General features: G+C 38.1%; 2 protein-coding genes across 4 annotated transcripts; one reads left to right on the top strand and one right to left on the bottom strand.

Annotated features, from left to right (window-relative positions):
- Window positions 1–7,191, top strand: nasp (nuclear autoantigenic sperm protein (histone-binding)). 3 transcript variants are annotated; one of them, XM_053497673.1, is made up of 15 exons: window positions 1–145; window positions 2,051–2,092; window positions 2,178–2,291; window positions 2,762–2,842; window positions 2,934–3,043; window positions 3,860–4,204; window positions 4,409–4,470; window positions 4,553–4,623; window positions 4,705–4,778; window positions 5,497–5,685; window positions 5,775–5,947; window positions 6,039–6,101; window positions 6,185–6,259; window positions 6,581–6,709; window positions 6,992–7,191. In XM_053497673.1, the coding sequence occupies exons 1-15, from the start codon at window positions 105–107 to the stop codon at window positions 7,022–7,024; spliced, it is 1,602 nt and encodes a 533-aa protein (XP_053353648.1). In that variant the 5' UTR covers window positions 1–104; the 3' UTR covers window positions 7,025–7,191. The 3 variants fall into 3 exon arrangements, with proteins under 3 accessions (XP_053353648.1, XP_053353650.1, XP_053353649.1); XM_053497675.1 differs by lacking the exon at window positions 3,860–4,204; XM_053497674.1 differs by lacking the exon at window positions 6,581–6,709.
- Window positions 7,192–8,681: 1,490 nt separating this feature from the next.
- Window positions 8,682–24,871, bottom strand: ccdc17 (coiled-coil domain containing 17). The gene is made up of 14 exons (XM_053498214.1): window positions 24,659–24,871; window positions 23,022–23,090; window positions 22,868–22,921; window positions 22,624–22,744; window positions 20,950–21,088; window positions 20,691–20,804; window positions 20,438–20,574; window positions 20,237–20,359; window positions 17,797–17,900; window positions 17,409–17,494; window positions 16,507–16,722; window positions 9,768–9,975; window positions 8,942–9,052; window positions 8,682–8,831 (listed from the first exon to the last, which is right to left on the bottom strand). The coding sequence occupies exons 1-14, from the start codon at window positions 24,869–24,871 to the stop codon at window positions 8,682–8,684; spliced, it is 1,845 nt and encodes a 614-aa protein (XP_053354189.1).

Below are 24,871 nucleotides of genomic sequence, written 5' to 3'. Positions count from 1 at the left end.
GTGAAGACAGCATCCGTATTTAAACGCGGTTTGATTCTGAATCGGTCCTGTGCGAGTCTGCCATTTTCTCCTGGGTTTATTCGGTGTAAATTAAGTTGTTGAAGATGCCGGAGGAAACCGCTGTTGCTTCTTCGACCAGTGAAGCGTGAGTGTTTTTACACATATTTAACTCTCCCGCAGCGTGTTTAGCCGTAGCGCGCGCAGGAGGAGTGCGACACTGAGGTTAAGGCTCGCGTTTGTTTCGCACTTGCGCACTAAGCAGTACGCGGACCTGACGCGCGGCCTGACGCGCTCCCCCGTACTGCTCAGTGCGCGAGTATGCGGCGAGCGCTGTGCGTTTGGCGGGAGAGCGTCGCGGCTAAGTCTCCTGCTAGCCTCAGAAATTAAAACCGCTTTAGTTTCGCTTCTTGTCACGCGAACGACTTAAAACTGTTTAGTTCACCGTTTTCGCTTTTATAATCCCTTAGTATTGTCGGAGTTTGGTGAAGCTAAGTACACTTATTGTTTGTCCCTCAGACTGCGTGCGCGTGCTCCATGCTAGTTTAGTTAGCTAAGCTAGCGGCTGCCATGGTGACTGCAGAGCAAGGGCGCACAAACTTTCACACACACCTCTTTGTCACAGTAGATGACAAACTTACTCGGTACCAATTATTTTAGCATTTAGACTCATTATTGAACTATATATATATATGTGTGTATGTATATTTGTATTTTTGTGCACATAAAGCTGAACTCTGTCCCAAATTGATTATGAAAGGTTTGAAGTTCATTTCACATAATTTGGTGGTTAGGAGACCTTGGATGCACAAAAAACAAATACTATTAAGTTGTAATATTTTCATAGGGATGTGCTTTATCAATCAAAGGCAGGGATTATATACTTCATATGCCGCCCCACCACACACACATTTGTTTTGTAAACCAGGTATGCATGCAATGTCAAATTACTATAAAATGTCCACTAGGCGAATGTCTTATTTTATGATCTTTTGTAATTCTTATTTTTGACTCATTAGCTTTGACTATATAAACTTGGCATTCTTCAGTCACTCGGCCAACATGTATACTTTATACATGTATACTTCAGTTTATTAGTTTACCTGATAAAATTTTGAGCTGTAAAAAGCCTCAAATGGTGTGTAAATATTTATGAAAGGATCAAATCGTGCCCAGAGATGCTTGAAAATGAAGTCTGATGATGCGTTCCAATTATTCCACGTTGTCCTATCCCAGCGTTTTTGTTACTCTTTCTGATGCTTGTAACCCACAGCCCCAGTGTCCAACAAAACATGCTTTCACTTGTCTTTTCACACATGTCAATCAGTGATATGAATATAAAATATTGATATTGTAATGCATATTCATACAGTCAGCCAAAAGCATGTACTGGTTTGTACAAATGGTGTAATAGTTTATTTTAATTATTTATATAATATAAATCAATATTTTATAAATGTATTAAAACATTTATACAAAGTTTTGTTTACTAAAAGTGTAAACGAAGTGAAGTGTGTGTATCCCCCCCCCCCTCCCCTTTTCTTTTTCTTTTTTTATTTTATCGCTGACCGTTTCGGCCAAAAAAAAATCCCCAGCCGGCTGTAGTACTGTTCCCAAGCCCAGATAAAATCTAGGGTAAGGTAGCGCCAGGAAGGGTAAAACCTGATTGAACACTGATGGTAAAAAAAAAAAAAATTATACTTGCCCAATATTATACTCTAAGTGTCCTTACACTTGGAGTGCAGGCAACACGATATATGTAAAATTACAAGTAGTTTATTTGATAGCATGTGTAAATTATAATAAAAAAATGAATGTAAGCAAATTTCCTTCTTTTTTTTTTAATACATTTAGAGCTAATCAAGCTCCCTTTTTATATCCTTTTTTTTTAATAAAGTTGTGCATTGTAGTGTTTATCATAGAATGTGATGTTAAACTGTATGCATTTATTAGATTTTTTTCAGCATCTTGCCCAACCCCAGTAATGTAGCTCTTGACTGTCTGCTCTGTACACAATTCGAGATTACTAAGCAAACCTTTTTTCCCTCCCCAGTGTTGAAGAGAAACCTTGCTCATCATCCAGTACTGCTGAGAGGTGAGGTTTTGGATATAGATGACCTAGAAGCGGATGTATACTTGGTTAAATGTGTAACTTAACTTGCGCTTTGAATGATTTGCAGTTCTGTGGATGTGGCTGAAGAGGCGAAGAAGCTGATTGGCACTGGGAACAGACACCTGGTCATGGGAGATGTTGTTTCGGCAGTCAGTGTGTTTCAGGAGGCTTGTGGCATGCTGTGAGTATGACTTGTCTTGTTTATTGCAAGGTTATTGGATATGGGGTGTGTGGTCTGGGTGGATTTCTACTTGATGTCTGTTTTAGTTTGTCATTATACCGAAGGTGAATTTGGATGTCTTTCCCAAATCAAAGTGTAAGGCCGATTGAATTGTTGCCCTTTAAAAATGCATGGCATTTTACTTGCCAATGTTTTGTGGATTTGGTCATCTTTCCAACACTGGGGTCACTGTAATTGGTATAATACCAGTTATATATTATTCTTTCATGGTGTCTCAGGTAATCAGGCCAAAATGTATTATCTCTGAAGGGTCAATTTTGTACGCCTTGTAATGTTAAAATAGTGTTTTTAAAGCATATATATATTTTGTATTGGTAGTGTTTCTTGAAACAAGATTGATTGAAGCTGTACAGTAACACTTTTAATTAAACTTTTTTTTTTTTTTTTTTTGAATCGCACCATTACCACAGAGCTGAGAAATTCGGTGACACTGCGGATGAATGTGGAGAGGCGTTTTTCTTGTGTGGGAAGTCCTTGCTGGAGCTTGCCAGGTAACGTACCAAACAGTTTATTGCTTTTGGAGCTCGAACAAGTTTTGTTTAAAGCCAAACCATTTATCACATGGTGGGTGTACTCTCACAGGATGGAGAACTCTGTCTTGGGTAACGCTTTGGAGGGAGTCCCGGAGGAATCCTCGGAGGAGGGCGAGAAGCAGAATGATTCAAAGATCGAGAGTGCAGAAAACTTGGATGGTGGGTATTTTGGTCAAAATGCAGTATGTATATGGAGCTATTTTTATTGTTTAAATGAACTGTTTATTATTGGTATAAAAGTAATGGTTGTGGGGGGTTTGTTTACTTTTAAAAACTAAAGTAAAAAAAATATATATATATGAATGGTGTTAACACATCTCCAGTGTATACAGCTTAAGGTTTCCTGCTTCTAAATGAAAATGAAGTTTGTCAACAGTTATGAAGGACTTACAATTTTATTAGCAAGTTTTTGCAGTTAATTTCTTTTTACACTTATTTTCAATATAAATTAATTGGACTTAATTTTTTTTATTGATCAAATTGCAAGAGGGACAATTGTTTTTATAATGCAAAAATGGCAACCATTTCAGGCGGTCCAAATGTACAGAATGGCTGTGGAAAAGTTAGGGATTTGACAGGAAAACTAACACCCTTATTTCACCCACGCGGTTTGACTTGCGGTGTTCCACGGGGTCTGTGAGCTTTTGTGAGGGCTGCCAAAATAACATGTTTACATTTCCAATCTTTCCACATGAAAAGTTAATCACTACGCCAAATCTCGTGATGAACCGTACTTTCAGCCAACCCATGCTGACTCTGTGCAAGTCAGATAGGAATATAACGGGTACTGAGACTCTAATGGCCATATTCAATATTTGGATCCGTTCCAAACAGGGGTTCATTAGAAAGGTCTAGCAGTGCATGGACCTCAAAACAATATTACTTTCTTTCTTGGTCAAAAGGGCTGTTTTTGTTTTTTGACATCCTTTCTCTTTAAAGTATATTGCTCGCTTAAATGTTTCCACCACAATACAGAGGAAGCCAGAGATGAGCTCCGAGAACAGGTTTATGATGCCATGTCTGAGAAGAACAATTCTCAGGAAGGGGAGCAAAAAATGGACAAGGAGAACAAAGACGTCAAGGAAGATGCCAAGAAAGAGGGTGCTGCTGATGTACAGGAAACCAAATCCACAGAAAAACTCCCCAAAAGTGAAGAGCAGTCTGCTGCAAAGTCTGAGTCGGACAAAGATGGTTCCTTAAAACAGGAAGAAGCTGTGGTTACAAAAGAGGGAGAGGAGGATGCTGAGAAAGATGTTGAGCAATCGGAAGAGCAGAGTGGGAATGAAGAACAGGAGGAGGCTATGGAGGAAGATGCTGGAGGTAGAGGTGTTCGGTACAGAGCACATGGGTGTGGGGGTGAATGGGTTTAGAGTGTTTTTTTTTTTTTTTTTTTTTTTTTCCCCTCCACTTGCCAGAACAGGCTGTTGGAGCTGCACAGTAGAAATCGTGGCTTTCACGGATGGTGCAAATTTATCTTCATATCTCAGTTTCTTTCAAACCGACTTTCATTGTTTTTCTGTTTAGATGATGACGACGATGATGACGATGATGACGATGAGGAAGCAGATGCCAATGCAGAAGATAAGGTTTGTATTGAATCCAGGCTTTTCTCGGGGGGGGGTGTTTAATGCAGTAATATAACTCATGGTACTTTTTCTATTCTTGCAGGAGGAGGAAGATGTGGGAAATCTCCAGTTGGCATGGGAGATGTTGGAAGTGGCTAAAGTGATTTACAAAAGGTATGAATATTTGCGAGTTGAAACGCAACACTTGAAACAATGCCTTTGCTTTGAGGAAATAAGATAATGTCTTGCTTGCAGAAAGGAAAGCGAAGAGGACCAGCTAATGGCGGCACAGATCTTCTTGAAACTTGGCGAAGTTGGTGCGGAATCTGGTACGTTTGGCCAATAACTTTTAAAGTTACTGTTAACATGGCAGGCTTTAAACGTCACACTGGTTCTACGTGGCATATCGAAAAACCTGAATGCACTCATTGGTCATGGAACAACCAAAACTTTATCATAGCATATTAGATTTGATTTGCTAAAATTTATACTAGAGTAAATGGTGTAAATAACCCAAAATTTACAGTAAGTTGTTTGTGATCTTCATAAAAAATTAAATTACCCCAATTATTGTGTACACTTTTTTTTAAAGCAATTCAAGACATCTGATCATTCCTGTACTCAACATATCGTTATATATATTTATGTATATCGCAGAAAATACGTTGTTGCAATGTCAGGTTTTTTTCCATTATCGTGCAGCCCTAGTGTCAGTGGGGTGTTTTTTTTTTTTTGTTTTGTTTTTTTTTTTTTTTTACTAACTTGAGTTTAAAGGGGCTAAAGTCTGTTAACTGGATCAATTTGGTGATTAAATTAAAATGCACAAAGTAAATCAAATTATCAAATTGGAGCAGCTGTTTGTCAATGGGTTATTTTGCTATTCCAACGAATGAATCTTTCACGTTAGTGCACTTGCTCGATCTGACGCTTTTTATTGGTGGGTGGGTTTCATAGTCACTTCATGGAAACCAAGTTGTCAAGTACCTGGAGATGAGAGGGTTGCAGACTTGTGTATTAATCAAATAAAATTTTTTATTTTTTTTGTAGGTAACTACAGCCAAGCTCTGGAGGACTTCCAGGAGTGCTTAGCTATACAGCTGAAGCATCTTCCTTCTCATAGTCGTCTGCTGGCAGAGACTCACTACCAGCTGGGCACAACTTTTAGTTACACAGGCCAATACACCCAGGCCATCCAGCACTTCAACAATTCCATCAAAGTCATCGAGAGTCGCCTGGGTATGTTTCATGTGTGACGAAATCTATTTCAAGACTTTTAAACATTCATGGAAAGTCAGTTTAAATCTTTCCGATGTTCCTCTTATCAGCCATGCTTCAGGAAGTAATTGAAAAAACAGAAGGCACAGAAGGAGCAACAGAGGAAAAGCGTGAACTCGAGGAGCTGAAGCAACTGTTGCCAGAAATTTCCGACAAGGTGGAAGATGCAAAGGAAAGCCAGCGCACAGCTTCTGCAGCATCTGAAGCGATTCACCAGACCCTGGTGTGTTAAAGAAACCGTTTACAGAAAATGTCAATTGAGTCTGAATGAAGCACATGTATATTTTATTTATTTTTCCTTTTTTTACCCCCAGGGAGGGGCATCTACATCCTCGGGATTTGCAGCTGAAAATGGCAGCTCATCTACAGCCACCCCGGTATGTTGGAAGGGAAACTTTTATTATACATTTGAGGATTATGGTAGTCTCTCTCAACTTCATTTTGTTTGCTTGTATTTTAGATTGCAGTTAAGCCTGCTGATGGTGCATCCTCTTCAAAATCTGCATCGGATATCTCCCATTTAGTCCGTAAAAAGGTGAGTGTCCATCCAATTATTTCTTTACCTTCCTGTCCAGATCAGGACAGATCCTAACTGTTTTGTCAGCATGTGTTAAAAACCCTCAATACTACAACTTAAGCCCCTTACTGTCATGAACAGGCATGTATGTGTCAATGGTTTTAGAGAGGTTAAGCAATGTGTCATGGTTAACATAGTGACTCGTGAGGGGTATGATTGCTGGGTACAGCTGTGGATTTGTGCGCTTGGGCAGTAGATTGAATAGATGAGGAGCTGAGCTGAGGACGTAAGAGGGGAAGAAATAAAGTCTGTTCTATCCTGCTTTGTATTCTTGCACAGAGGAAACCAGAAGACGAGAGCCCAAAAAAGGACAGTGATGCTAAAAAGGTCAAACAGGAGACCACAGTTAATGGCAGCGCCGACTCTGCCAGCAACAGCAATGGAGTCCAGGAGAAAATGGAGCAGGAGGCGAGTTTATAGGCTTAATGTTTCTGCTTTTAGGGTCAGCAGAGGTGCTTCAGGACAGGGCCTAATATGTGGAGCCATCAAACAACAACTTTCCCCAATATTAATCAGTTGCAGGGCCTGATGTCCTTATTTTTGTTCGTGTTGTGGTTTGCTTTTTTTTTTTTTTTTTTTTTACTAGGCATTGAGTAAAGTCCTACCATGTCCAGTCCTTTTGCTCTTAGTACAATACATCTCTTTGATTTGTGCCCCAGTTTTTAATAACGTGCATGTTTTTTCTTTTAGGCTGTGAATTCCTCTGCAGAAGCCACTGCGTGATTTGATCTTTCTAAACTGCCCACTGATCTTCCAACCAGCACAGCATGCCTGCCTCAATTCTCTTCATGAACAGCATTGTGTTTTGTAAATAGAACATTTACCCCCCTTTTTCTGTGTCTGTCCAAATTTTGTATTGTAAATTTTCAATAAATATTTGCATACGTCAATCACGTGGCGTTTCAAATACCTGACCACATCCTTGCTCTTTGCAGTAATACTTTAAGGGTGGGAGACACAAATCTGGTTTGAGACTAGAGTACTACAGTACAGGCAAACTGCAGAAGTACTGCATTGGGCAAATTATTTGCAGTTCAGCATAAAAGGTGCCCTTTCCTTAAAGTTCTGGGTTGGGCGGGGGGCATTGAATCTGTTTTCAGATCAGTGAGCCTCTGGCTTACTTTATAAAATGTTAAAATAAACTCAAACCTGAAAGCAGGTAAAATGCGGTGATTCTAGGGGTTGTATAAAAAAAAAAACTATATACATATATATTTATATATATATATAGTCTACCTATACACTGTTAATGAGTACATTTAATAGTAAGTCATCTAATGTAATGAGTGTGCCAAGAGCGGAATGGGGGTCTGTTGGAAATCTGTGAAGCACTGCATTTAGATTTTCTTTTTTTTTTTTTTTTTTTTGAATTAAAGGTTTGGTTTTGCATCAAGCTGTAGTGAGTATAATTACTAGAGGAAGGTGCTCTTCTCACCTGTGAAGGCCACTTGTAGCTGTGAAAGTTGTGCAGTTAGGTGTATTTTCATAGTTGTAAAGATGCAGAATTATGGGATGTAAGATCCAATCTTGGCCTGTTATTAATTCTGAGGCATGACAGACTGAAAAGAGTACTGGGCTAGTCTGATATCCCCATGACGAGTCTATCGAGGGAGACTGCTGGCATCATACATTCTACTCGAGCAATGAAATGAATTTGATGTGAAGTAAAGCAACTTATCAGTTCTCAGAGTTTGAAGCTGCCATATCTATTACAAGAACAATGGATCTTTATTTCGTAGTACTGGCCCAGAAGTCTGAAGTTTTTGCTTGTTTAGTTGGACTTGTGATTTTATTTTAGATGCAAGTTGGCTTTCAAAACCAAATATAGACAATAAAATAGAACTCATTCGCATGTACACAATTTAACAGCATTCACTTATGACTTTAGACTTTTGGGGCGATCCTGTAAGTAGTTTGTGATGGAGCCACATTCCAATTTAAAACAGTTTATTGTCCATTTAATGCACATGTGAGAATCCTATTACTGGAGGAAAATTTCATAGACAAATTCATTCAGAAATGTAAAATTGTGCCATTTTTTGGCTCCACCACAATCAAGCTTGGACCAACACTTGAACTCCTTATGTCACAGCAATTAAATTTTTATAGTGACTTAATGTGTTAGAGCCGTGGATCTGTAAACAAAGAACTGACATACTTCGCCACGGCCACATTACAAAAAATAATGTTTAAAAAACAGCATATATAAACCTGTGCTTTACCTTGCTTGCACAACAGTCATTGATTATTTTATTGTGGTATAAATGTTACTGCAATTGGCACATGAGCAGGGGTTAATAAAACCAGGAACACATCTTGAAAATGAATTGATCCAAATGTCCATATTTGACGACAGTCCAGATCGAGCTGGTTTTGGGGTTCATCTCTCATTTTCCTTCCCGGTGTCCTTAGTGGGTGGAATCACATGATCAGTCTGGGGCAATGATGAAAGACAAGGATTAGATGAAAGTCGTAATGATTTCTGCTGGGATGTCGGTTCTTCCAAATTAGTGTTTGAGTGTGAGATGATCTGTAATAATTAAGTACAGCCTTAAAATTAAGTATGAAATTCAGTTAAAGACAAATTGAGTAGGAAAATGTTTAAAATGAATGGTATGGAAGAAGTTGTGTGTCGCATACCATTGACAGGAATTTGTAATGCCTGGTCTTGTTAGGATCGATCTTAGCAAGCGACTGTACATCTCCATCGCGAGCATTAACGATGCGAAGGCAGATCTCCATGTTACCCAACTGAGCATTGAGAGAGAACCAGAGCAATCATGTTCCAATTAAAATAAATGATGTAACATACTTTACATAAGTAATGTTTTTTAACAATATAGGAGTAGAGAACTGCAAAAAAACAAAAAAAAAAACAGAAAGGCATTTTAACCTCTTCAGACCCAAGCTTTAATTTCGTTTGCATTTTTAATTTTTCTTATATATTTGGGATCAGTAGGATCTAATAAGGGTGATGTAGTGGTTAGGACTGAGTTCGATTCCCTTCTGTGTGCATGGAGTTTGCATGTTCTTCCCGTGCTTGGTGGGTTTCCTCTGGGTTTCCTCCCACAGTCCAAAGACATTAGGTTAGGCCAATTGGCGTACCCGAATTTCCCCTAGAGTTTGAATGAGTGTGTACCCCACCTCGTGCCCTAAGCCTCCTGGGATAGGCTTCAGGTTCCCCCGACCCTAAATACAGGATAAAGCGGTATAGAAGATGAGTGAGTAAAGATCTAAGTATAAAACTAAGCATTGTTTTTGAACAGTAGCTAACAGAATTTGACACCCTCTTGTGTTTCTACTAATTTGTGTATTGCGCCTTTAAATCCATTAAATGATGTAATAAAGTGTCTAATAATGAGAACAACAGGTCGACTTTAGACAGAATGAAGCATAAGGTGCAGCGAACCCAAAAAATAACGTCTCCAAATGAGGAGGCAGGGTCCCAGGAGGTTTAAGTTCTTACCTGAGGTATAGAGTTAAGTTCGTCTGGGCTGAGTGACGGCCTCACAGGCAGAGAGCGGAAAGGAAGCTTCCAGAATCCACTCTGAACCTGATTGTAGTTGTCAAAAAGTTGCAGTTTGGACCAGCCTCGCATCTCCTGATCACACCATTCAAGTCCTCCAACAACCTGAACTTCTACTACCAGGTGGAGAGATGGAGACGGCTGCACTCTGTGAGGAGGTTACACAGGTCAAATATTTATTTATTTATTTATTTCATTTTTATTGCATTTCATGATCGTATTCCTAGACAGCAATAACATTACAGTATATATAAAAGCATTACTTGAGCTGGAGGGATGGTGAAAATCTTGCCTTTGTCAAAAAGATTCAACATGGATGTTTACACTGGATGGTTACAACCCCAACAGAATAAGTCCTTTTATGTATTTTAAATATGCTTTAGATCATTTACATGTATACTGTATGTGACATGTTTGAACAATTAAAAAGATGACATGAGAAAAGCAGTAGTCCAAACAAGTATGCTTGGTTCCACATAATGACAACATGAAAAAAGTTAACTTGGGGGTAGTCACGTGACCCGGAGTTAGATGGCTGCGTAAGTTTTTTGCTCCGCTTGACTTTGTTAATAACTCAGGCTTTTTCCTCCGAATTCTTACCTAACTTCGTTGAACAGACTATAAACATGTCAGACACACCTTCTGATAAGGATTTTCCCATTTTTGCATCGACGCGTTCGCAGAAGGCTAAAGAAAAGGAGGCGAAAAGGCCTACTGTTCATGCGCCCTCGCCAGATGCTAACGTTAGCACCGCTGAACCGCACATGGACATGTCACTGATCCTCTCAGAAATAAGGGCTAATGGATCACGTCTGGATGGAATCACAAGTCATCTGGAGGGTATTGCCAACTCTGTTTCTTGCCTTCAAAATTCGTTTACCGCTCTCTCTGAAAGAGTCACTGGCGTTGAATCACGTCTGGATGAAGCCGAACGGAGGATTTCATCTGCCGAGGATTCGGCGACAACTACGGATGGGCAGGTGACTAACTTGAAGATGATGGTGGACCAACTGCAGGCCAAAGTAGACGACCTTGAAAACAGAGGCCGCCGCAAGAATCTGAAGATTGTGGGCCTGCCGGAGAAAGCCGAGGGCTCTGGCCCACTTCCGTCGTATCTTCGAGACATGATCCCAAAGTGGTTAGATCTACCTGTTGATTTTCCAGTACTGGATATTGAGAGGGCTCATAGATCTCCCACTTTTGCGTCTGCCAATCCGAATCCAGCTCCAAGAAGCATCTTAGTTCGGTTCCTGAGGTTTACCGATAAAGAAGCGATATTGAAAGCTGCCATGAAGAAGAAAATAACGCATAATGGATCGGAGCTTCGATTCTATTCAGATTTGTCAGCTGGTGTGCTGCAGAAACGCCGTGAGTTCGGGTCTGTGGGGAAAGCTTTTGCTGCCCGTGGTTTGTATCGAGGGTTTGCCTACCCGGCCCGGCTCAGATGTCTGCATAATGGAAAGATCCGCCTGTTCAACGATCCGGACTCAGCCAAGGCATTTTTGGACTCTCTGGATAGCTAGATTTGACTTTTGGCTGAAATATACACTTTAACTTTCGGTGGAATATTTTCATTATGCCATTGGACAAGTATGTTGGGCATTTTCTAAGGTAATATTCAGAATGCTGCTGTCTACCACAGAAGGTTGTAACCTTCTGGTTATTTTATACATTTTACGTTTGTGGTGGATGGGTAAGTTATTGGTTATGTTTATTTAATGTTGCCTTCTTATTCGTCCTACTATTATTTATGTATATTTTAGTGGTATTTAGTTATTTTTATTTTATTTGTATTTATTTTTACTTATATTATTATTATTATTATTATTATATATTTTTTTTCCCAATGGTGTTATTCATTGCTGATAATTGCCTACATTAGAGATATCAGCGGAGCGGGTTATGACGGAGCTATAACTTGGTGGTTTCATTGTGCTGTTGTTACTTGTTGCTAGGTCTCTTATGTTGTTCTGTGACTTTTTGATACTATCTGTGCCTCATCATTTGGGGATGGGGTCTTTGGGGGAGGGTTTTATAGGTTTGTTTTGCGTTTTATTTGTGGTACATATTTGTTGTTGTTCATATTTGGTATCTTGCACTGGCACAAGTGTCGTTCTTTTCCCTGTATATTATAATTTTTGTGACTTTATTTTGTCTAGATTTTCAATATGGTTAATTCATTTAAATTAGTAACATGGAACGTGAAAGGCATAGGTCATGTAATTAAGAGGAAAAAAATTTTAACATTTCTTAAAAAAGAAAACGTATCTATAGCGCTATTACAGGAAACGCATTTATCAGATAAGGAACACATTAAGCTGAAAAGAGATTGGGTTGGCCAAATATACTTTTCTTCATTCACATCAAATAGCAGGGGCACTGCAATTCTCATTCATAAAAACATCCCGTTTATCATTGAACATGCTGAATATGATCCAGAAGGGAGATTTGTGTTGATCTCTGGTTCAATTTATGGAAAACATATCACTATAGGTAATGTATATGCCCCAAATGTGGATTGCCCTCATTTTATGTCTCATGCAGTTTTAAAGTTTAATCAGCTCTGCAAAAACATTGGTTTTTTAGGAGGTGATTTCAACTGTGTACTTGACGGAAATCTGGATAAATCTTCACCCCAGATTTCAATAAGTTGCAAATCTTCACATATTCTACGTAACACCTGTAAAGACTTAGGACTAGTGGATATTTGGAGGGAGCTGCATCCTAAAGATAGAGATTATACTTTCTATTCTCACCCCCATAAATCATATTCAAGACTAGATTATTTTTTCATACCCTCCGATTGTATACACTATGTGAGTTCTTGTAACATTGGCCCTATTGTGTTATCTGATCATGGCCCGGTTTATTTAGTCATTGACATTAGTGTACCTGTTCAGAGGTCTAATTATTGGAAATTCGATACTTCGTTCTTAAGTGATGATAGTTTTTGTTCTTTTTTTAGGCGGGAAATAATTCAGTATTGGCAGGATAATCAGAACTCACCAGTCTCTCCTGCGATAAAGTGGGACGCAGCCAAGGCTACGTTGCGGGGTCACCTCATTGCTTATGCAGCTTTAAGGAAAAAACTTAAAATACAGAAAAGGAGAGAACTAGAAGTTGAAGTATCTTATCTGGAACAACAACATAAACGGTTGCCAAATCAAGATAATTGGATTTTACTGAATAGTGCTAGAGCCAAACTTAACCTAGACTATACAGAACATACCAATAAATTATTACTTTACACTAAACAGCGTTACTATGAGTTTGGTAATAAGCCCAGTCGCCTCTTGGCCTATCAGTTAAAAAAGGAGCAGAATGAAAGAACTATAAAAACAATTAGGACATCTGCTGGCAATATTACTTTTGATCCCCATGACATCAACACTTCTTTTTCTGATTTCTATAGGAATCTTTATACAGCTGAATATCATGGATCAAATGAGGATTTACTTAATTATTTAAATGAGATTTCTCTTCCCAGTATTTCTGATGATGCTAGGTGCTCATTAAATGCCCCTTTCACCAGGGACGAAATTTGGGATGCCATTCAATCAATGCCATCCGGTAAAGCTCCTGGCCCAGATGGGTTTCCCATAGAGTTTTATAAGCAGTTCTGGCCTGAACTTTGCCCTATTTTGATGCAGGTGATAAATAATCTCTTTGAGACGGATCCTCTACCTGAATCTTGGTCACTAGCAATTATCAGTCTGCTTCTGAAAAAGGATAAAGACCCAACAAATTGTTCATCTTATCGCCCAATTAGCCTACTTAATGTAGATTATAAAATTATAACCAAGTCCCTGGCTCGACGGCTTGAAATTGTTTTACCCTTCATTGTCAACCCAGACCAATCTGGTTTTGTGAAATCCAGGTATGGCTCAGACAATATTCGAAGAGTTCTAAATATTATAGATCACTTAAATTTTACCAAGGAATCTGCCTTCATTGTATCCTTAGACGCTGAAAAGGCGTTTGATAGGGTGGAATGGCCTTTTCTTTTTGCAGTTTTAGAGAAAATAAAGTTAGGAAATAATTTTATTTCGTTGGTCAAACGCCTATATTCTAATCCTATAGCTCAGGTTAACACTAATAGAATACTGTCTAATAGATTCTCAGTAAGCAGAGGTTGTCGTCAAGGCTGTCCTCTTTCGCCTTTGTTATTTTCTTTGGTTATCGAACCACTGGCGGTTGCTGTGAGAACTAATGGTAATATACATGGTATTAAAATAGGTCTGGAGGAACATCGTATATCTCTATATGCAGATGATGTTTTATTATATCTTAAATACCCTGACACCTCTGCCGATGTGATTCTCACAGTAATTAAAAAATACAGTAATTATTCAGGATACAAGATCAATCTGGATAAGTCTCAAGCTCTTTATATGTATGCTCCCTCTGAAGCCATCTCTAAATCACCCTTTCATTTAGCACTTTCTGGATTTCAATATTTAGGAATTAATATCACTCCTAATCTGGAAGACCTCTTTAAAGCCAATTATTCTCCTTTGATTACAAAAATCAATCAGAATTTATCAGACTGGTCGATTCTTCCAAACTCTTTTTTCGGCAGGATAAATATCATAAAAATGAACATCCTTCCAAGATTAAATTTCTTATTCCAAAATCTACCATGTTACTTAGATACAAATTTTTTTAAGAGGATTAATTCTTTAATTTCAAGGTATATTTGGAATTATAAGAAACCCAGACTTAAATTTTCGGTTTTGATGAAACCAAAGGAATTGGGGGGGGTTTCGTTACCCAATTTCCAATTATACTTTTGGGCTGCTCAAATCAAGCACATGTTAAGTTGGTATAATTATAGATTTGATTCACGCTGGGTTGGGATTGAATCTACAAGATGCTTTCCCAGAATGTTATGTTCCCTACCATTTATTTATAATGTACAAAAAATCCAACAACTGATTAGAGCTTTTACTGTAACAAACACCCTTCTGGTATGGAGGGATATTAAGAAATATTTATCCATTTCAGACAAGTTGTCTCTTAAATCTCCAATTGCGCTTAATCTTGATTTTCCCACTTCTATACAGAGCATTGGCCTTTTGACTTGGAGGTCAAGAGGAGTGTCTGAATTAGGTCACTTATTTGATAATGGCCAATTGAGATCATTTCAGGAGTTAAGACAGGAATTCAGTCTGCCCAGTAAAGATTTTTATAAATTCCTTCAAATACGACACTTTTTAGAGTTGCAGTTAAAAGATGGTAATATACGATTTGATCTTACTGAAATAGAAAAAAAGCTTTTCTCTTCATGTACTCTTAAAAAAAAGATCTCTGAATTATATGCATTGCTGTCCAATGTTGGTCCTTCGACCCTTGACTCCTTAAGGATGACATGGGAAAAGGACTTGGGGTCTATTTTCAGTGATGAGGAGTGGCTATCTGTCTGCTCAAATATCTTTCCCAAAAGTGCTTCAATTTCGGTTCATGAACAAAACTTTAAATGTATTCACAGAACTTATCTAACTCCAGTTCGCCTCCATAGAATGTTTCCCAATTGTTCTCAGCTATGCTTTAAATGTAACATGGAGATTGGCACGGTGATGCATGTGTTTTGGGATTGTGACAAAATCAAAATGTACTGGAAAGAGATTCACAAAATTGTTCAAAAAATAATTGGAAAGTCATTTGCTTTGTCCCCAAAAGTATATCTCTTGAATTGTACAGTGGAACTGTGTCTTGACTGTGATAGAGAATGTGTTTTGAATTTTTGTATATATTTGGCCAAAAAATGTATATTATTACTATGGTCAACTGCTCAGATACCTTCGATCAATATGTGGTTGAGTCAGGTGACCACACTTTTACCACTGGAAAAATTAACTTACGACTTGCATCAAAAATCTGAGGTGTTCTGGCGAATTTGGTCCTCTCTCTGGAACTTTCTTGAAGGTCCCCATTGACTATGCCTTCACAAACTTGTTTTTGATTTGTTTTCATTTTTGTCTTTGCATTCATAGCCATTAGAGTGTGTTAAAAAATGTTTTGCCTGTTGTTGAGATACCGGTACCACTGCTTTTGTTTTGTTGAAAAATTCAATAAAAAAAAAAAAAAAAAAAAAAAAAAAGAAAAAAGTTAACTTGATATTTTTGCAAATTTATTTAAAAACTTTTTTGAGAAAGCACATGTACGTAAGTATTCACAGCGTTTGCCATGAAGCTCAAAATTAAGCTTAGGTGCATCCTGTTTCCCCTGATCATCCAGAGCACAAACCAAGCATGGAGTCAAAGGAATTGTGAAGTTCTTTCACTGGAAGTAAGGGTCCGAGCCCAACTACTGAAAAACAACCCCACACCAGTTCAGAGACCTGACGTCAACCTGAAAGCGAATACTTTGGGAAATATAGTATATGTAGTTAAAGAAACGTTCAGCAAAGTTTAATGTCTAGGTATTGTCTGACTTTTACCTAATTTTTATATAACATTTATTATACATGACTAACCATAACACTATTACTATTATTAACTCTATTACAGATCCCGCGTGAAGCCAAAAGGGAGATGGCAAAAACACCTATTACCTCTTATTAAAGCTCTAATGTTTAAGTGAACGAAGATTAAACTAGAACAAAATCCAGTCATGTAGAAAGCCTGTCACAGACTAAATCAATACAGTGTATAAATAAATCAGGGTTACACTTGGTTACCTGGGCACAGGCTGTTTAAAAGCTAGTAAGGCATCATGTCCAGCATGTCTCCTCAGTGGATTCTGTAAAGCTCCAGCAGGCTGGCAGTGGACAGGTGGCAGGGGTGTGGCCGGCCCGATTTCTTGCCCCCCGGAGTACAGCCTGGTTACTAGATGAACTGTTCTAAACGTGGCATCCACACCAAGGATGATGTCATAGAAGATCACAAATCCAGACCTGATATACAAATGATCATTAGGTCGATAACTGCTATTTCATTTTTTTTAATTATTGTGACATTGGTTGTTAACAGTATTTGTCCGTGAGGAACATGAAGCCATACAAAGATCTAAAATCTAAAATCTAGTGGAACGCTTACCCAGAAGAGTGGAGCTTACTATAACAGCAAATTAAGACTAAACCTGTGATATGATGTCTATGATGGACAAGGTGCCAATTCATCGCAGGGCACATACATATACCCACTCACATGCTCTTTTACACACTACAGGCAATGTGTGAACACCAATTAGCCTACTCTAACCATTCTCTATGGAATGTGGAAGGAAAATGGAGTAACCCCACCAAGCGTAGGAAGAACATGCAAACCCTATGCACACAGACTCGAGGCAGGATCCGAACCCGGACCCTGGAGGTGCATGGTAACAGTGCTAGCCACTGTACCGCCTGATAACTGTTATAACCTAAATGATAACATTAACATAGATGTTCCATATAATTACACATAACTATAATTAGATTAGGTTAAATCATATCTCATTCTTTAATAGGTGATTTAAAAGCAATAACACACAGTTCGCATTTCACACCGCCTCACTGTAGATTATTTCCCTAAAGGATTCCTAAATTCCTTACATACTGTACCTTCAATTAAGATGTAAAAAAGAAAGATCTGAACTCACACAGGATCATAAGGAGCAGGGCCAAGAGGGTCCCCTGAGTCTAAAATGTCTCTCTCCATTGGCAAATGCTCCTGTGATTTGTATTCCTGCAACATTCATTAATCATTACTACTTAATTAGTTTAAAAATAAATAAATAAATAGACAAGGCGATAATAACAGCTTAAGGGCATAACCCAGGGCACTTAAGGCACAAGGGTACACTCTGGATGAAAGAAGCACCCACAAATACAAGACATATACACACTCCTAATCATACACTATGGTCAAACATCAATCAACCTACACTGCATGTCTTTGGCCTGTTGGAGGAAACCAGAGTACCCTGAGGAAACCCACCTGTCACCACCAAGCTAGATTTAGGATATAGACGAAATACACAAACCCACTGGAGCAAGAGGCTGAGTCTGTCTGTCGCTGCTTTTCTCCAATTCTTTCCTCAGCTTGGAGATGTCGGCCTGCATCATCTGGATCATATGGAGCTCTGAACCGGCTAAAACAGAACGTCAGTGATAAGGACAGATCCAGCCATTAGAGGCTAACTTCATTTATAACTCTTTATTATTAGCACAGAATCTGACTACTGAACTACACTAACACACCATTGACACCTGGGTTCCCTTCAGCTGCATCATTTAGGACTATAATTAGCTAAGTCTGATTACTTGCTAAACTATTTATTTATTCACTCATTACAGGGAATATGAATCAGAACCAAAACAGAGGGTGTAAAATATTAAATATTTATATTATGATTGGAAGATTTTATAGATTTTTTTTTTTTTTTTTAGTTTGGTGTTAGAATTGTAATACTTAACAGTCTATTTTTGTCTATGGTGCGTATTTACATTTTTTATTTTACTATCAATTCGTATGCATTTAAGTAAAAATATTTAACAAGAGTATGAGCATGGCATGCAGAAAGACATATCTTGCTGTCCTTGACTTGACAATTTGCAAAACCAATACATCATTATCATTGTCTATACCGCTTTATCCTGTATACAGGGTCGCGGAGTGACTGGAGCCTAACAAGGTGACTCATACACTCATTCTAAGTGTCCCCTTAATTCAGTATAACTGAGCCAGTCGTTTACGTATTATATCACTGACCTTCCTCACACAATATCTTTGTTTTTCCTTTTAAAATTTCATTTTTTTATTTCATTTAGAACTGCGATCGTCTTAACTAAAATATAAGAAGACATTTTGACATGAGCCTTTTAATCCCCCCCAAAAAAACAACACCTTCCCAACAGTGTTTGACTGATTGTACTTATTTAGTAACCTAGTAACCCAGTGTAACAGTGTATCCAATGAAGAAAACTTTAAAGCACTTTTGTGTGACAATATAAGATAAAAATCTCTACCACATCACTGTTAAATTCTGAATTCTATAATATTAATTTACAGTATAAAAAACTGGCTAAAAGTGCCGGCTAAACCTCAAATCGTACGTTTATATAAATCCTCCTGTTCTAATTATTTGTCATACCTCAACATATATATACACACTCACCTAAAGGATTATTAGGAACACCTGTTCAATTTCTCATTAATGCAATTATATAATCAACCAATCACATGGCAGTTGCTTTAATGCATTTAGGGGTGTGGTCCTGGTCAAGACAATCTCCTGAACTCCAAACTGAATGTCAGAATGGGAAAGAAAGTGATTTAAGCAATTTTGAGCGTGGCATGGTTGTTGGTGCCAGACGGGCCGGTCTGAGTATTTCACACTCTGCTCAGTTACTGGGATTTTCAAGCACAACCATTTCTAGGGTTTACAAAGAATGGTGTGAAAAGGAAAAAAACATTCAGTATGCGGCAGGCCTGTGGGCGAAAATGCCTTGTTGATGCTAGAGGTCAGAGGAGAATGGGCCGACTGATTCAAGCTGATAGAAGAGCAACTTTGACTGAAATAACCACTCGTTACAACCGAGGTATGCAGCAAAGCATTTGTGAAGCCACAACACGCACAACCTTGAGGCGGATGGGCTACAACAGAAGACCCCACCGGGTACCACTCATCTCCACTACAAATAGAAAAAAGAGGCTACAATTTGCACAAGCTCACCAAAATTGGACAGTTGAAGACTGGAAAAATGTTGCCTGGTCTGATGAGTCTCGATTTCTGTTGAGACATTCAAATGGTAGAGTCAGAATTTGGCGTAAACAGAATGAGAACATGGATCCATCATACCTTGTTACCACTGTGCAGGCTGGTGGTGGTGGTGTAATAGTGTGGGGGATGTTTTCTTGGCACACTTTAGGCCCCTTAGTGCCAATTGGGCATTGTTTAAATACCACGGCCTACCTGAACATTGTTTCTGACCATGTCCATCCCTTTATGACCACCATGTACCCATCCTCTGATGGCTACTTCCAGCAGGATAATGCACCATGTCACAAAGCTTGAATCATTTCAAATTGGTTTCTTGAACATGACAATGAGTTCACTGTACTAAAATGGCCCCCACAGTCACCAGATCTCAACCCAATAGAGCATCTTTAGGATGTGATGGAACGGGAGCTTTGTGCCCTGGATGTGCATCCCACAAATCTCCATCAACTGCAAGATGCTATCCTATTAATATGGGCCAACATTTCTAAAGAATGAATCAATGTTGCGTAGAATTAAGGCAGTTCTAAAGGCGTAAGGGGGTCAAACACCGTATTAGTATGGTGTTCCTGATAATCCTTTAGGTGAGTGTAGATATCGATGTGAACTGCCATGTTAATCATGACAGCTTTTATGGTAAGGTTTTGTCAGGGTTCAATAATGTCCTCGCAAAAAACTAAATTGTGACTACCTCAAAGAGGGATTACCTGCTCTTCCTCGACGTCTTTCTCTGTCTACCTGCAATTTAAGGATTTTCTCCTCCAGCTGCTGGTTCTCATGCTCCACTGCCATTATTCTAGAGTCCAGAGCTGCAAGAGATGACTTCATTCCTGAAATCAGCAGTGAAGCAGGAATTACAAACTAGACAGAATGGTGTAGCAAAGCTGCATGAAAGCTGCACTACTCACGTCTTTTCTTCCTTGTTCGGTGCTCATCTGCAGCTCTGCCCTGCTCCAGTGTGAGAGCCTCAGCCTGAAGGTCATGCAGGTTCGCCAGAACCTCTGGATCCGAACCGCCAGACTGTATGTATGCCTGATGTAAACATCTGTTAACAGCATAGGGGTTCACTTATCATGTGAATGGAACGTTTTCCACAGAAATACATACAGTAAGTAATTATGACTAGTCATATTGATACTATGATAAATCAGAGCCGTAAACCTTATTTGGATGGAGAGTGGACCATCTGCAGAGGAGACGAGGTCAGAGGGGAGATCTTGTGTCCTTCTGTCTTCTAGCTGGTCTGATGTAACATTAGCAACATTATCTTTCACCCTTAAATAAAGCAGAGTTCAACGGTGTAATGAAAAGAGATGGACAGATGTAAATTAAATTGTCAGGATTTGCAAGGAAGCAGATGAGCTCATCTCTCTCTCTCTCTCTCTCTCTCCATCTCTCTCTCTCTCTTTCTCTCTCTCACCCCTGTAATGCATTAATCTGAGAACTGAGTCGGTAAAGAACGTCCGCGTTCCTCTCTTCTTGTTCTTTCAGCTCATGCAGCATCTCCGTCATATGAGCCGTTCCATTATGACCAACCAGGGCCATTTGCTGTTCAATCTCTACACACACGAAAAGTATTTTTACACTTGATTTACATCAATTCCCCCTGCATTAGACTTGCACTGCATACAATGTTTGCTGCTTCTCTTATACTGAAGCAACTACTCAACACCAAACAGCTTTTACTTATGAAAGAATTTATTGTTGTTTAACATGTGAGTGAAAAGCTTGTTCCTGCTATCATTAATTACATGCAACAAAACTTTTACTTTTGTTGTTGTTGTTGTTGTTGTTCCTAGTTAGAAAGTGTTATTTCTAAATTGCCTTTTCCATAAGGTTAATGCAAAATATCTATCCTTCTCTTGGGTAATAAAATAAGTTGGCTAATAACATTTTTAAATGTACCCATTTTCCAGAACATTTCTGGTAGATTCAGTACAGAGAAGCTGATACAAAGTTTCTTCAGAATGTTTCTTTTCTAGAATGTTCTGTTTCTTTCAGAGTTTTCTAGAATTTCCCATAGTAATATATGGAACGTTCTAGAGAATTCTAGTTGTTTACAACAAGAAGCTGCAGGCACATTCTGATATTTATATGGCTTTAAGTGAAAACATACTGTCTGACAGGATCTGCTAATCCTACAAGATATATTAAGGCATATTGGACTCAACCAAGAAGCGTAGAACAAAAACATAATGGGAGACTATGTGTGGAAATGATACGTGAAAGTGATATATAGTACAGTTACAAATCTCGAAAAACTCACTTCTAACCATTTTTTGCTATTTTTTGTATAAGTTTTGTATAAATACATTTGATTATTTTAACAATATTTTTTTTTTATTTTGTATTTATATAGCGCCTTTCCAGAGCTCAAGGACAGAATATTTTTTAGATGTTATTTTAGTCAGACATTATGTAAAAGAAAATATACAAATATTTACGTAGAACACAGGTTAATTTCTAAAATTCATTATGCAGGTCACAAAAGCAAAGTTTGAATGGATTAATGGCCGTTTTCTATACCTTTACAACATAAGGAATTCAGAATTTTATTAAGTAATAAAAATATTTGTGTTATACAAGCTTATTGACCACTCATTCCCTCCACAGCCTTTCTCCACTGTTGAGCCCTTAAACAAGGCCCTTAACCCTATCTGCTCCAGGGGGTGCTGACCCTGTGCTCTAATCCCACCTGGGATATGTTAAAAACATCATTACTCCGTGCTATAAGGTTACCTTAAACAAATAATTGAATTATTTATTTATTTATTTTATTAACGGAAAAACTATCCATTTTTAATCTTTGTCTGAGTGCCAACCGTCCGCGCTGTTACTATCAAAAATAATTATGTAATAATGTTCTGATCAGTCAGACCTCTGAATTCAATGACGTCATCAATGCAGCCTGTTTTACATCAATAAATATTACTGATTATCTTATCTAATTGTAATGTAATCTTAACTCTATTAATGTTCATGGTGCATATTAGATCTGCTTTTAAAATCACCGACCTCCATTTCATATTGTATAAACCATAATCTTAGACCTGGTTCATACAATATGTAACACGAGTGACGCACACAGACTCACCCTTTCTCTGTCCCTCCAGCTCGGTGGTACGTGCCCGGATCTCGGCCAGCTTCTGCTCATAGCGTTCACACGCTTCTTTAAGCCGGTCTCCATCAGCACACTTTCTACCTGGATACATTCCCTTTAAAAACCCATAATCACCCATAGACATATTTAATTAATCAATATATTTTCCACATTTTCCAGTTTGTCCATTAGACATAACGAAACTAGAAAATTGAAAGGAACGCTAATACAATCTGACCTCTGTATGTCTTCTGGGCAGACACTCTTCAACTGACATCCTCAGCTTATGAAACTATAATGCAGAATTTATAGACATTCTCACAAAGAAACTGGAACTCAAAAATATGTTGTTTTTTTCATTCCTGTTAAGATCAAAGACGATGGACTCATACCTCATGAGTGAGTTTGTTCAAAGCCAGGCTTTCAGTCTGCCTTAGTGATTTATCCCTCTGCTCTCTCATCTGTCCACACACATAAAAATAAAGCATACCCACTTCTAGCACTGTATGGTGATGAGACTTTCAGTAAAATATTCGAACAATGCAAACATTTTGTTTGCAAACATCAAGTTATTGCCCTTTATAATCCTGACCTCACTCTTTTCCACATGATTGGGCCATTAAAGGAGTTTCTGGAAGGCCAGCGTTCCAGCAGGCAGTCTGATCATGGCTTGATTTTATCTACGTTGATGGTATCCAAGCACTAGTAAAATGCTGGGATAAGAGCATTAGTGTAACAGGGGATTATATAGTGAAGTAAAGGGAGTTTTAACTTTCATAACTGTCTTCTGTTATTCTGCACGATCAAAAGTCCCGGTTTGACTGGAATGCCCCTTTTAAAGCAGTCATTTCCTCACCAGACTTTTTTTTGTAAAATTAATTTAAAAAATAATAATACTGAGAAACCGAAAAAAAAGCACAAAACAACACAATTTTACTGTTACATAAGTTGAAACTGGAAACTCAAATATCTTCTAACTAAACTTCTCCTTACTAAATGATTGACAATATAAACAACTGTACATTTTCTTTGTTAAATAACTGTGTATTATTGGCCTTTGATTAGATGGAATATTCACTATTTAAATCCCCATGAATGAGTTACTATAGAAAAAGTAACTTAATAGAACAAGTTTTACAGTCAAAATATAAATATATAAATAAGTTCTACAGTGTCAGTGTTTTATGATATAACATTAATTCATAATTTTATTTTTCTCGCATATATTCCTTACAGTAAGTTGATGGGTTGACTCTATCCTTCCAGGTTTTAGCAACATGAAAACTTCTGAAACAGCACCCTTTTTGGCAAGGCAGTGTATGATAACATAATACAGATGTTAGCATCATAAAGATCTCAGGATGCTTATAGGTCCTGCAGTGATTTGTTGTTTGGAAACGAGTCTGCCCCCTTCTTGGTATGAGGTTAACTGAGCTGTAAACTGATCAGCATCTGAAGTGGGTATGTTTCTCAGCTGTGTGTATAATAAAGCTGCATGGCTGCTTCTGTTTTTGATGAAGCACAGACGTAACATCAGTGGATGCTTGCTGGTTGTCCATTTGCTGATTCAACAATTATTTAAAAGCTTAAACAATTAATTATGTTGTGTTAACTTGAAAAGAGCAATTTTATTAAACTCATTAAAATCAGTTGAGTTATGCAAAGAACATGAAATAATAATAAAATGTAATTTTATGGCAGGAAGTTGAACTCCTTTTAATGAGCGAGGCAAATAACTTGTTTTTCTGTAGGGATGTTTATTAGGATTTGCAAACTATTCACTATTCATGACACGTGTGGGGAAAACTAAAATATGGACTGGTTTTCAATTTCAAATTTTTTTTTTTTTTTTAGATTTTTTTTATTGGAGTATGTGCATCATAAATTTATGAAATAAATTGTTACTCATTTAAATTAATTATTTCTAGGTCAACCTGTAGGTCAACACTAAAATAGGAAAATTTAAAATAGACTACTAACATTATAAATAAGACTACACGCACTGAAACACCATCACCGTTTTACTTACATGAACTAACTCAGGAGTCTTTGTCTTTCTGGGGTGTAACGCCCTCAAATCCAACTTTTCGGGCTGAGTTATTTCCACCCGTCCTTTCATCAATTCCCTCGGGTCTCCTATGGCACTGCCGATACAGAACCGGGACTTGTGTTTCTCCAAAAGGCCAAAGGAACGAAACACCATGTTACAATCAGGACAGCTGAACTCGCCCAAATTTTCCAT

This window comes from Clarias gariepinus, chromosome 6 (genome assembly GCF_024256425.1).
Source record: "Clarias gariepinus isolate MV-2021 ecotype Netherlands chromosome 6, CGAR_prim_01v2, whole genome shotgun sequence".
In the NCBI taxonomy this organism is placed as follows: Eukaryota; Metazoa; Chordata; class Actinopteri; order Siluriformes; family Clariidae; genus Clarias; species Clarias gariepinus.
The sequence above is the reverse complement of the archived record's forward strand: the minus strand, read 5'-3'. Positions and strand labels throughout refer to the sequence as shown.

Excerpts from the sequence above, each read along its gene's own strand:
- nasp (XM_053497673.1), top strand. The coding sequence starts at position 105 with ATGCCGGAGGAAACCGCTGTTGCTTCTTCGACCAGTGAAGC. Across the intron at positions 2,093-2,177 it reads TCATCCAGTACTGCTGAGAG|TTCTGTGGATGTGGCTGAAG; the intron begins GTGAGGTTTTGG and ends AATGATTTGCAG. Across the intron at positions 2,292-2,761 it reads CAGGAGGCTTGTGGCATGCT|AGCTGAGAAATTCGGTGACA; the intron begins GTGAGTATGACT and ends CCATTACCACAG.
- ccdc17 (XM_053498214.1), bottom strand. The coding sequence starts at position 24,871 with ATGGAAAATTTGGGCGAGTTCAGCTGTCCTGATTGTAACATGGTGTTT. Across the intron at positions 17,901-20,236 it reads AAGACGTCGAGGAAGAGCAG|CCGGTTCAGAGCTCCATATG; the intron begins GTAATCCCTCTT and ends GTTCTGTTTTAG. Across the intron at positions 9,976-16,506 it reads TTTAAACAGCCTGTGCCCAG|AGTGCAGCCGTCTCCATCTC; the intron begins GTAACCAAGTGT and ends ACCTCCTCACAG.